At 33.5% G+C, this 14,151-nt stretch overlaps 1 protein-coding gene across 1 annotated transcript in view; it reads left to right on the top strand.

Moving 5' to 3' along the window:
* The first annotated feature begins 8,235 nt into the window (after window positions 1–8,235).
* The window catches only part of LOC143228653 (nucleoporin p58/p45-like), a 32,695-nt gene continuing 26,779 nt past the window's right edge, over window positions 8,236–14,151 (top strand). Inside the window, exons 1-4 of the mRNA XM_076459894.1 lie at window positions 8,236–8,261; window positions 11,910–12,017; window positions 13,355–13,422; window positions 13,904–14,074. Coding sequence (XP_076316009.1) covers window positions 11,938–12,017; window positions 13,355–13,422; window positions 13,904–14,074 — 319 coding nt within the window. The 5' untranslated portion in view covers window positions 8,236–8,261; window positions 11,910–11,937. The remainder of the gene's footprint in view (window positions 8,262–11,909; window positions 12,018–13,354; window positions 13,423–13,903; window positions 14,075–14,151) is intronic.

The raw sequence follows: 14,151 nt of genomic DNA, 5'->3' as shown, positions 1-14,151 counted from the left end.
CTTTCCGAAAAGAAGTGCTTAGTAATGTTATGTTAGATACGTCATGTTGTCCACCAGTGCTTCCCGAAAAGAAGTGCTTAGTAATGTTATGTTAGATACACCAAGTTGTCTAGCAGTAATTCTCTAAAAGAAGTGCCTAGTAATGTTATGTTAGATACGTCATGTTGTCCACCAGTGCTTATTATAAAACTGCTTATTATAAAACTCGTGTGCTAAATATTCACATTCTTGCTAAAAATGTCCTTGGGTCAAGACGAACAGCACGAGACTGAAAACCAAGTGCATAGTTTTGATTTAAAGTCACACAGATATTGACAGCCAAGTTAGTGCATCTTCTAGTTGAAAATGTGAAAATTTCAGTCAATGTTGGTAACGTGTATAAAACTTATTTTTTACATGATCATGTTTGGTGCAGGTTTATATTTCAGATTTTGAAAATAGCACGTGCATCTGGTAGTTGCACACCCTCTTCAGTGGCTCGGCTGTAAGTTTGCAGATTTACGACGCTACAAATAGGGTCTTGATACCTGTGATGGGCAGAGCATCTCATAGTGTAGCTTTGTGCTTAAAAACAACCAAACCAATCTATTATTTATGAATTAATGCACATAAAATGGTAAACCAAAATAAGTAAATATCGCTAATACAGCGATTTCCTGTAGGTCTTGTTTAAAATTTACTTAAATAACTAAAACTGACAAATATCCAAATTTTTGTTTTGTCTTTCGTAAATTCACGTATTAAGAAGAACTGGACAATTTTAGGAATAACTGCGATAAAAAATGTTTTCTAATTTCAGTTGAACAAATAAAGTTGTCCCTGACGTGACTTGGTGGTTAGGGCAGTTAACTCGCAAGCTGATAGTCTTGAATTCGAATATATTTTCAAAACATGTTAGCCCTTCAGCTGTTGTATTATTATAATGGGATAGCCAACTCTACTGGTCATTAGTAAAAGAGTAGTCTAAGAATTGGAAGCTAGTAGTGTTGATCAGAGGCCTTACCTCTAGTGTATCACTATTGAATTAGTTAGGGCTGACAAAGATAGTTTTCAGGTTACTTCGCAAGAAATTCAAAACAAGCCAAAAACCCAAGAATTTTCGGTAGGTTGTGTTGACTAGTTGCCTCACGTCTAGTCTATCACTTCATAATTAGGTGTAGCTAACGTAGTTTTCCTTCTAACAGCTTTATGTAAAATTCAAAATTAAAGTAACAAGTGCTTCTGACTGGTCTGTGAGCTCCTACAATGTTTTTATTGATGAACATTCATTGATCGAAATACGTGAGAAAACACAAGACTTTGAGACATTTATGGATAATGCAGCTGCATTAACATAATCCGTGTACAAGCATTTTGGAGGGAATACGACTGATTGTGACGTGACATTTTATCATTTTCTGGAACACCAACCGATAAAATCATCAAATCATTCAAGCGATATAATGATCAGATAGTCCGCTGTCATAAGCACAAAGCTGTGAAATAACTCTAAATGGCAAGAAAACAAATTTGGCCCAGTTTTTCCCAATGAGATCATCTAAAAAGCAAACACTTTGCAAGAAATTATTAAGTAATTACAGTCGACTGATTTCCAGATCCGTGATGGTAAAATCAACGGATGACAAGATCTTTATTTGGCATTAAACCATGAGGACACACTTTTAATCTTCCGTATATAAAATACGAACTACTACCTTATGGAGGGATACATACACAGTCCTCTTGTTAAATACTACCTCATGGAGGGATACATACACGCTCCTGTTGTTTAATACTACCTCATGGAGGGATACATACACAGTCCTCTTGTTTAATACTACCTTATGGAGGGATACATACACGTTCCTCTTGTTTAATATTACCTTATAAAGGGATACATACACGTTCCTCTTGTTTAATATTACCTTATAAAGGGATACATACACGTTCCTCTTGTTTAATACTACCTGATGGAGGGATACATACACAGTCCTCTTGTTTAATACTACCTTATGGATGGATACATAACGTTCCTCATGTTTAATACTACCTCATGGAGGGATACATACACGCTCCTGTTGTTTAATACTACCTTATGGAGGGATACATACACAGTCCTCTTGTTTAATACTACCTTATGGAGGGATACATACACGTTCCTCTTGTTTAATATTACCTTATAAAGGGATACATACACGTTCCTCTTGTTTAATACTACCTGATGGAGGGATACATACACAGTCCTCTTGTTTAATACTACCTTATGGAGGGATACATAACATTCCTCATGTTTAATACTACCTCATGGAGGGATACATACACGTTCCTCTTGTTTAGTACGACTTTATGGAGGGATACATACACGCTGCTCTTGTTTAATACTACCTTATGGAGGGACACATACACGCTCCTCTTGTTTAATACTACCTTATGGAGGGATACATACACGTTCCTCTTGTTTAATACTACCTTATGGAGGGATACATACACGTTCCTCTTGTTTAATACTACCTTATGGAGGGATACATACACGCTCCTCTTGTTTAATACTACCTTATGGAGTGATACATACACGTTCCTCTTGTTTAATACTATTTTATGGAGGGGTACATACACGTTCCTCTTGTTTAATACTACATTATGGAGGGATACATACACGCTCCTCTTGTTTAATATTACCTTATGGAGGGATACATACACAGACCTCTTGTTTAATACTACCTCATGGAGGGATACATACACGCTCCTGTTGTTTAATACTACCTTATGGAGGGATACATACACGCTCCTCTTGTTTAATACTACCTTATGGAGGGATACATACACGCTCCTCTTGTTTAATACTACCTTATGGAGGGATACATACACAGACCTCTTGTTTAATACTACCTCATGGAGGGATACATACACGCTCCTCTTGTTTAATACGACCTTATGGAGGGATACATACACAGTCCTCTTGTTTAATACTACCTTATGGAGGGATACATAACGTTCCTCTTGTTTAATACTACCTCATGGAGGGATACATACACGTTCCTCTTGTTTAATACTACCTTATGGAGGGATACATACACAGTCCTCTTGTTTAATACTACCTTATGGAGGGATACATACACGTTCCTCTTGTTTAATACTACCTTATGGAGGGATACATACACGTTCCTCTTGTTTAATACTACCTCATGGAGGGATACATACACAGTCCTCTTGTTTAATACTACCTCATGGAGGGATACATACACGTTCCTCTTGTTTAATACTACCTCATGGAGGGATACATACACGTTCCTCTTGTTTAATACGACCTTATGGAGGGATACATACACGCTCCTCTTGTTTAATACTACCTTATGGAGGGATACATACACAGTCCTCTTGTTTAATACTACCTTATGGAGGGATACACACACGTTCCTCTTGTTTAATACTACCTTATGGAGGAATACATACACATTCCTCTTGTTTAATACTACTTTATGGAGGGATACATACACGCTCCTCTTGTTTAATACTACCTTATGGAGGGATACATACACGTTCCTCTTGTTTAATACTACCTTATGGAGGGATACATACACGTTCCTCTTGTTTAATACTACCTTATGGAGGGATACATACACGCTCCTCTTGTTTAATACTACCTTATGGAGGGATACATACACGCTCCTCTTGTTTAATACTACCTCATGGATGGATACATACACGCTTCTCTTGTTTAATACTATCTTATGGAGCAATACATACACGTTCCTCTTGTTTAATACTACCTTATGGAGGGATACATACACAGACCTCTTGTTTAATACTACCTCATGGAGGGATACATACACGTTCCTCTTGTTTAATACTACCTTATGGAGGGATACATACACGCTCCTCTTGTTTAATACTACCTTATGGAGGGATACATACACGCTCCTCTTGTTTAATACTACCTTATGGAGGGATACATACACAGACCTCTTGTTTAATACTACCTCATGGAGGGATACATACACGCTCCTCTTGTTTAATACTACCTTATGGAGGGATACATACACAGACCTCTTGTTTAATACTACCTCATGGAGGGATACATACACGCTCCTCTTGTTTAATACCACCTTATGGAGGGATACATACACGCCCTCTTGTTTAATACTACCTTATGGAGGGATACATACACGTTCCTCTTTTTTAATACTACCTCATGGAGGGATACATAACGTTCCTCATGTTTAATACTACCTCATGGAGGGATACATACACGTTCCTCTTGTTTAATACTACCTTATGGAGGGATACATACACGCTCCTCTTGTTTAATACTACCTTATGGAGGGATACATACACACTCCTCTTGTTTAATACTACCTCATGGAGGGACACATACACGCTCCTCTTGTTTAATACCACGTTATGGAGGGATACATACACGCCACTCTTGTTTAATACGACCTTATGGAGGGATACATACACGTTCCTCTTGTTTAATACTACCTCATGGAGGGATACATAACGTTCCTCATGTTTAATACTACCTCATGGAGGGATACATACACAGTCCTCTTGTTTAATACTACCTTATGGATGGATACATAACGTTCCTCATGTTTAGTACGACCTTATGGAGGGATACATACACGCTCCTGTTGTTTAATACTACCTTATGGAGGGATACATACACGTTCCTCTTGTTTAATACTACCTTATGGAGGGATACATACACGCTCCTATTGTTTAATACTACCTTATGGAGGGATACATACACGCTTCTCTTGTTTAATACTACCTCATGGAGGGATACATACACGCTCCTCTTGTTTAATATTACCTCATGGAGGGATACATAACGTTCCTCATGTTTAATACTACCTCATGGAGGGATACATACACGTTCCTCTTGTTTAGTACGACTTTATGGAGGGATACATACACGCTGCTTTGTTTAATACTACCTTATGGAGGGACACATACACGCTCCTCTTTTTTAATACTACCTTATGGAGCGATACATACACGTTCCTCTTGTTTAATACTACCTTATGGAGGGATGCATACACGTTCCTCTTGTTTAATACTACCTTATGGAGGGATACATACACGCTCCTCTTGTTTAATACTACCTTATGGAGTGATATATACACGTTCCTCTTGTTTAATACTATCTTATGGAGGGATACATACACGTTCCTCTTGTTTAATACTACCTTATGGAGGGATACATACCCGCTCCTCTTGTTTAATATTACCTTATAAAGGGATACATACACGCTCCTCTTGTTTAGTACGACCTTATGGATGGATACATACACGCTTCTCTTGTTTAATACTATCTTATGGAGCAATACATACACACTCCTCTTGTTTAATACTACCTTATGGAGCGATACATACACGTTCCTCTTGTTTAATACTACCTTATGGAGGGATACATACACGCTCCTCTTGTTTAATACTACCTTATGGAGGGATACATACACAGTCCTCTTGTTTAATACTACCTCATGGAGGGATACATTCACGTTCCTCTTGTTTAATATCGTCTCATGGAGGGATACATACACGTTCCTCTTGTTTAATACTACCTTTTGGAGGGATACATACACGTTTCTTTTGTTTAATACTACCTTATGGAGGGACACATACACGCTCCTCTTGTTTAATATTACCTTATAAAGGATAAACTGATGGGTGAAATTTAATCGGCAACTGTTTGTATTCCTATTGGATTTGTGGCCCGGCATGGCCAGATAGCTATCGTGTAGCTTTACACGACAGTAAAATCAAACCAAACCAAACCAAACTGATGTTAACCTGATTGACATTTGTTAGTAATGTGTGCATATGCAGAGAACTGACACCTTATGGCTGCAAGACAAGAGACAGTATAGCACCATGAAAATGTTATAAAACAAATTATAAAGTTTTATTATGCATGAGGTGCTAGAGATGGTGCAAATCCAGTAGGTTTGTTTGTTTGTTTTTTGAATTTCGTACAAAGCTACTCGAGGGCTATCTGTGCTAGCCGTCCCTAAATTAGCAGTGTAAGACTAGAGGGAAAGCAACTTGTCATCACCACCCACCGCCAACTCTTGGGCTACTCTTTTTACCAATGAATAGTGGGATTGATCGTTACTTTATAACGCCCCCACGGCTGAAAGGGCGAGCATGTTTGGCGCGACGGGGATGCGAACTCACAACCCTCGGATTACAAATCGCACGTCTTAACACGCTTGGCTATGTCGGGCCACAATTCCAATAGGACTACAAACAGTTACCGATTAAATTTCACTCATGAGTTTATCTCAAAGGAAAATTGGATGTATAAATTCATACTGAATAGTAACGTGAGTGATGACGAGAAAACCCACTTGTAGAGAAAGAGGTAACTGACCGGAAGCTGACCATGTGTTTGGAAAGGGTTGTGTAACTGAGAGTCGGAATGTAGAGGGTGGTGTTAGATGTTTCAATATATAATTTTATATTATTTACTTTATTATATTTAATATAGGTATAAAGGTGTTCCTTTGTATTGGTTTATTTTGGGTTTAAGTTGTTGTAAAGGTAAGGTTTCTTTAAATTTGCGTTTGTTTATGTTTGTTACTTTATTTAGTATTTGAGTGTTTTCTATGGTTATGTTGTGTTTATTTGACTTGCAGTGTTTGAAAACGTGTGAAGGTGACTTTTTATGTTCTTTGAATCTGGTTTCCATTTTGCTACTTGTTTCTCCAATATAGAAGTCGTAGCAGTTATTACATTGTATTTTATAAATAATGTTGGTTTGGTGTTTGTCAGTGTAGTTTTTACATAGTATAGATCTCAGTTTTGTGCCTGGTTTTTGAATAAATTTGGTATTAATTGGAATGTCATATTTTGTTACTAGTTTTTGCCAAATGTTGGTTATTTGTCTGCGGATGTCAGTAATATATGGTATGCAGCAGTATATGGTTTCGTGATTTTTTGATTCGTGAGATATAGTTACTTTTGTTGGTTGATTTTGCTTTCTGTCTAGGTGTGTGCGTATAATGTTTTCTACGGTTTGTGGAGGAAACTTATTGATGTTGATGAAGTATTGTTTTATTTTGTGTAATTCATCGTTAATTTTATCTGGTGAGCATAATTTTATGGCTGTGTTTATTTGGTTTCTTAGTATGTTGAATTTTTGTTTTGTTTCATGTGCTGAGTCCCAAGGAATGTATAGTTCAGTATGGGTGATTTTTCTGTGAATTTCTGTTTTAAATTGTATATCGGTTCTTGTAACGAATAGTAACGTGTTTGCCTCACAATGCACAAAATATTTTTTTTAAGAAATGTACACTGATGTAATACAACTTCCCGATCGTTTGTTAATAATGTGTATGTCCACATATTTACGGGGGCCGGCATGGCCAGGTTGATTAAGGCGTTCGACTAGTAATCTGAGGATCAAGCACTAAACATGCTCGCTCTTTCAGCCGTGGGGACGTTATAATGTGATGGTCATTTCCACTATTCGTTGGTAAAAGAGTAACCCAAGAGTTGGCGGTAGTTGGCGATGACTATCTGCCTTCTCTCTAGTCTTACACTGCTAAATTAGGGACGGCTAGCGCAGATAGCTCTCGTGTAGCTTTGCGCAAAATTCCAAAAAACAACAAACATATTTACAAATAATTCTATTGTCAGCTGATTGTTCATTGTCAGTAAATATATACAGACACTGATGTGTATAGTGATATATCTGAAAAAAAGAAAATACATGATACCATAATAATTGTACGTCATATTTTGAGAGCATATTTCAGTGTTACCTTTTCTCCTAAATGCTAGAAGCAATGTTATTAGACTTGTATCAAAATGCGACTATAATAAAATAACAGTCAGATTTATTGTTAATTTTATTTCTATAATTTGTGGAAAGGGAATAGCTATGTTTTCATTCATGTATTAAGAATTTATATCATTTTTATTAAAGACAAATGTGTAAAAGTAGTATCAAATTGTGCTTTCAGTACAAATTACTGACCATAATTTGTAGATGACAAATTGGTAAACATGGATGTTAAACATTAAGAAAAAATGATATCAAAACTGTAGCTCATGATTTGGAGTGGAGACTAATTCATTGTATAAAATAAGTACCAAAATTAGAATTTTCCACTTTGTTGTCGCTTCTCGTTGTTTGCTTGTTATAAACAATAAACATTTATATGTATCAAATTCACGAACATTTTCATTTTAATGTATATTTTTCTGCCGTAATATCACTTCCCTCTCGTGTTAAGAACTTCACTTATTTCAAATTGTGGGAGGTATATCCTGTAAGTTTATAGACATGTACGTTTTAGCCAGAAAATTTGTTTTAAAAAATGTTAAAAGTGATCAACCTTGAACTTAACTAGATTTTAAATTCGGTGCAGTATTTTTAATCTTATCCGAATATATACTTTTATCACAGCATAAGGAGAGAATCAAAGTTGAAATTCAAGATAGTAAATAGGCATAAAGCATTGAATTTGAACGTGTTGCTGTTAGTCCTCGTTTGGCTTTCATTTTCAAGAAATAGAACTAAGAAACACGCAGAAGGTTTGTGAAGTTTGTTTCTAAATTCGGTGATATCTTGTAAATGTTTACTTTATAAATATTATAGAATATTATTAGAAGTAGAAAGAATAATTTCTTTGAAAATGGAATCTTATAAATTTGTTATTCTATGAGTTGTCATAAATGTTAGTAGTGGCGAATGTGTTTGATTTCTTTTAGTGTTAGTACTAGATAACCAGTTGTTCTATTTTTAGTTTTTTTTTTTAGATTTCTCTCATGGACTGCATTTTTGTTGTCTGATTTCCTAAGTTAACCTTTCATTTTTCACCTTGAGTAAAGAAAAATTTAAACCTGCTCTGCATTGAAATATATATGCAAAAACGGCTCGTTTGGGTTGAGAAAATATTTTACATAGAAGAGTTTTTGCATATATATTTCTCTACAAGTGGGTTTTCTCGACATCACTGCTCTGCAGTGTTCAAGAAATCATTAATCCTCATGTTAAAATGCTGGCCTCCAATGCTTCAGATTGTAGCTTATTTCAAAACTTAGTCACTATATTCTTAAAATAAACTTTAGTTTAGCCCTTTTTTTAAATACAGTTTTTAAACTTCCATCCCTTTGTCCTATTATCTTTAGAAATGTCGCACAAATTCTAACTGGAGAATACTTATTGTATCAGATGTCTCACAAAATAATTTTGTCAATTTTGAATGAGAGCACCTTTTACCCTTCTAACGATGTAAAGTAATTTATATGTAAACCTTTGTGAACCTGACGATGACTGAAGAAGGTCGAAACGTTGTTCGCTCCTCTACATAAAATTTTCTCAACCCAAACCAGCCGTTTTACATATATATTTCTCTACAAATGGGTTTTCTCGTAATCACTGAATGTAAAGTAATTCTTGTAATATATATAGGTAATATAAATTAGTATATGTATCAACATCTTAATGAATACCATTAATGAAACTAATATTAAAGAAAGCATATAATTTTTACAAAAATTTTTTTTTTGTAAGTTACATCCTTGAGAATACCAGGGTTCACAAGAACCTGAAATCCCAAGTATTTCTTGCACAGATTTATGAGTATGGGCACAAAAACATGTTTCATATAAGTACATTTACACAGAAATTTTAGCAAATGTGTGTGTGAAAAGAAAAAAAAAACACATTAATTTTGGTGTTCGAATACAGTTACAAATTTCAGAGTAATCATAGATAATAAGTACATTATGTTTTGAGATGGATGTTAGGCTTGTGCATGTAAGCAATATTTGAGGCTTTAGATGTTACATGGTTTCTGTACTTTTCAAATACATTACACACTTTTCAGTGAAATAAAAGAAAGTCGTTGAATTCTCTGTATTCTCAGGGAACCTATTAATTGGTCAGGTCTCATGAGTTTAGCCCTAACATTGATAGTTTGTAATCAGAAGAGACACAAATTTAATTAAGTTGTGAATTGGTTGTTTTTAATGTGTATTATCTGTAACAACTGTTACACCTGAGACAAATGGTCTGATTGTTGGATGACTGCATGGGTTTTTCACTTTCTGTAAAGAGTTCAAAGCTTGACATTTGGAATTTGACATCCAAGAATATTTTACCCAAAATTTTGATATAAAATGGAAAAACTTGTTTGTGAAGTTGTTTAACTATGTCAGTGAAGTCTGTTAAAATTGTACAACTAGGTTGGTAAAACCTGTTAAATTGTCCCGACAGTAGAAGTAACCAGTTAATATCAATTAGTGTCATGTAATTAATATTATGAATAAATTAAACTGATGTCATAATAATAAAATTGTAGGTAAAATTAATATTTAATTTACTGTTGGAGTATCTAAGGTAATGATGTTATAATTAAAGTTATGATGTTATAATTAAAATAATGTTGTTATTAAAGTTATGATGTTGTAATTAAAATAATGTTGTTATTAAAGTTATGATGTTGTAATTAAAATAATGTTGTTATTAAAGTTATGATGTTGTAATTAAAATAATGTTGTTATTAAAGTTATGATGTTGTAATTAAAATAATGTTGTTATTAAAGTTATGATGTTATAATTAAAATAATGTTGTTATTAAAGTTATGATGTTATAATTAAAATAATGTTGTTATTAAAGTTATGATGTTATAATTAAAATAATGTTGTTATTAAAGTTATGATGTTATAATTAAAATAATGTTGTTATTAAAGTTATGATGTTATAATTAAAATAATGTTGTTATTAAAGTTATGATGTTATAATTAAAATAATGTTGTTATTAAAGTTATGATGTTATAATTAAAATAATGTTGTTATTAAAGTTATGATGTTATAATTAAAATAATGTTATTAAAGTTATGATGTTATAATTAAAATAATGTTATTAAAGTTATGATGTTATAATTAAAATAATGTTGTTATTAAAGTTATGATGTTATAATTAAAATAATGTTGTTATTAAAGTTATGATGTTATAATTAAAATAATGTTGTTATTAAAGTGATGTTATAATTAAAATAATGTTGCTATTAAAGTTATTATGTTATAATTAAAATAATGTTGTTATTAAAGTTATGATGTTATAATTAAAATAATGTTATTAAAGTTATGATGTTATAATTAAAATAATGTTATTAAAGTTATGATGTTATAATTAAAATAATGTTATTAAAGTTATGATGTTATAATTAAAATAATGTTGTTATTAAAGTTATGATGTTATAATTAAAATAATGTTGTTATTAAAGTTATGATGTTATATTAAAATAATGTTATTATTAAAGTAATAATGTTGTTATTAAAGTAATAATGTTGTTATTAAAGTAATAATGTTTTACTGTTTTTTGATAAATCCATATATCCAAGTCTCTCTTGTGAGAATAGTCAGTTAGTTGAATGTAATAAATTAATGAACTTGACAATTAATTATGAAATTTCACTGATCATTTAGCTTTGTCTGCAGTATCAAGTTGGTATTATGTTCAATAAGTCATCAAGATAATGGTCTGTTGCTAGTGGTAAAGCTAAAATAATCTTATGGTATATTATGCAAATTGATTACAAGTTAGAAGGGATAATTCCATGTACAAATTACTAGATTTCACCTAGAATACTGTGTACAGTTTTGGTTTCATATAATAAGATGGGAAGTTGACTTGTTGGAAAGGAAGGCTACTAGGTTGTCGTATGGGGATAGATTTAACCTGTATTTTCTCTCGAGAAAGTGATCTTATTAAGGTTTACAGACCAAGAATGATTGTTAAAATAAAAGTCTGTTTTTACCTGAAGATAACAGGAAAGATGAAATAAAGTTTAAGATTTTTGTGAGTCCAAGTATGATAATTGTATGATAATTATTAATGAGAAATTACCTATTTCATTAAATGTTTTGGGTTATTATTATCAAGTCTGTTGCTTTGTGATTTCCAGATACTGTAGCCAGTGTGAATGTGGAAATATGAGCAGTACAAATCGTGGATTTTCATTTGGATTACAACCTCAAACTCAACAGTCTGTTGGAGGTTTCACTGGTGTTAGGTAAAAGTCTGTGTAATTTTATCTATAGTATGGATATTACCTTTCTTGATGTTATAATTGATAGGAGGGGTGGATTTGAGCCCGCAGAGCTCAATTGGTAGAACCTTGATGTAGGAAATCTGCATTGACTGGTGTTTACCACATTTGGCTATACTGGTGGGTGTGAATTCATTGCTTTCATGAAGAAGCTATCACGTTTAAGTTCCAAGAAAGAAACCCATGACTTGACTATCACGCTATAGATACGCAAAATATCTGTGTAGCAGATGACTCAAAATGTCTGACCTGTATAGATACACAAAATGTCTGTGTAGCAGATAACACAGTATAGATACACAAAATGTCTGTAGCAGATAACCTCTGGCTTGACTATCACAGTATAGATACATAAAATGTCTGTGTAGCAGATAACCTCTGGCTTGACTATCACAGTATAGATACACAAAATGTCTGTGTAGCAGATAACCTCTGACCTGACAATCACAGTATAGATACACAAGATGTCTCTGTAGCAGATAACCTCTGGCTTGACTATCACAGTATAGATACACAAAATGTCTGTGTAGCAGATAACCTCTGACCTGACAATCACAGTATAGATACACAAGATGTCTCTGTAGCAGATAACCACTGACTTGACTATCACAATATAGATACACAAAATGTCTGTGTGGCAGATAACCTCTGACTTGACTATCACAGTATAGATACACAAGATGTCTCTGTAGCAGATGACTCCTGACCTGACCATTACAGTATAGATATACAAATTGTCTGTGTAGGAGATGACCCCTGACTTGACTATCACAACATAGATACACAAAATGTCTCTGTAGCAGATAACCTCTGACTTGACTGTTATAGTGTATACACGTAATTTTAACTATTGTTTGTTTCTCTGTTTGAACTTAAATAGATTGTGAGGTAAGTTGCCTTAAACATTTTAATATGGTGTTTGTTGTTAAATGAAACTAAAAACCTGAGTTTAACAAAAACTAGTAACCCATATGTGACACTCAGCTGATATACTAATAACTTAATGCTCTGAGACATAATGCGAGTCCATCCAATTAAACATGAAAAATGAGAACTCTGACAAACATGCTAAAGTTAATTCACCAGTTTTAAACACTGACAGAGTTAAGATGAGTTTTAAGCATGTGTTATAACTACAGTTGTGCTGTACATATTTAAATTATAAAGTAAGGGTTTTGTTGGGTGGACATAAACTAATGTTTAAATTCTATGCAGTTAGAGTTTCTGATTTTATTGTTGTAATGTTTGATGTTTTGTACTGTTTGCATGATGCTTGACAAAGAAATGTTTTTCACCGTCAGTACCACTACAAGTCAACCCACTTCTCTTCCTCTTCTCTTTGGTTCCCAAACAGGAAGTAATGTTACAGGTATGAAAAATTTAGGTTACATAAGTAAAAAAACTGTTTTGTTAGACTGTAAAATAACAATCTTTAACACTCCTACGAAAAGACATTTCTAGTCCTGATATCTCCAAGCACGTTCCCCTGGCTGTGGTTTTTGCTAGATAGTAGATAGGGACAGTGGGAATTTCGTTAATCCATTCATTAATGGATTTAAATGGCAATTTCATTTAAAAACAAAATTATTAGCCTAATATTAATAACCTTTCAAGTTGCTCTGGGGCCTATTAGGCCCCACTTTTCATAGGAGTGTTAAATATATTTTACTCAAAAAAATTTATATTAGAAAAGTAAGTAATGGGTTACAGAAAGCTGTAATATATTTAACTTTTCTAAGTTGGTGAGTCAACAATTGTTATTTTAATATTTTATTTTAAACTTGATTGTTAGATAAACCATAACAATAAAATACTTTAGACATTTTTTAAGGTAAACTGATTGTTTTCAGGAACAAATACCTTAAGTTGTTTTGGAAACAAAACAACAGCTTCGGCACCTTTCAGTGGTCTTATGAGCACACAGCCAGCAACAAGTGTCACGGCAGGAGTTACTGGAAGCTCTTTCATGGGTTTACCAGCTTCCAGTACAACTACAGGCCTTTCCACTGGAGTTGCATTAGGTACTTGCTTAGTTGATTCAAAGTTTTAAAAATTAATTTTAAAATTCAGTTTAACCCTTTTGCAGTAGGCTAGGTAT

This window comes from Tachypleus tridentatus, chromosome 10, assembly GCF_004210375.1.
Source record: "Tachypleus tridentatus isolate NWPU-2018 chromosome 10, ASM421037v1, whole genome shotgun sequence".
Lineage (NCBI taxonomy): Eukaryota > Metazoa > Arthropoda > Merostomata > Xiphosura > Limulidae > Tachypleus > Tachypleus tridentatus.
The sequence above is the reverse complement of the archived record's forward strand: the minus strand, read 5'-3'. Positions and strand labels throughout refer to the sequence as shown.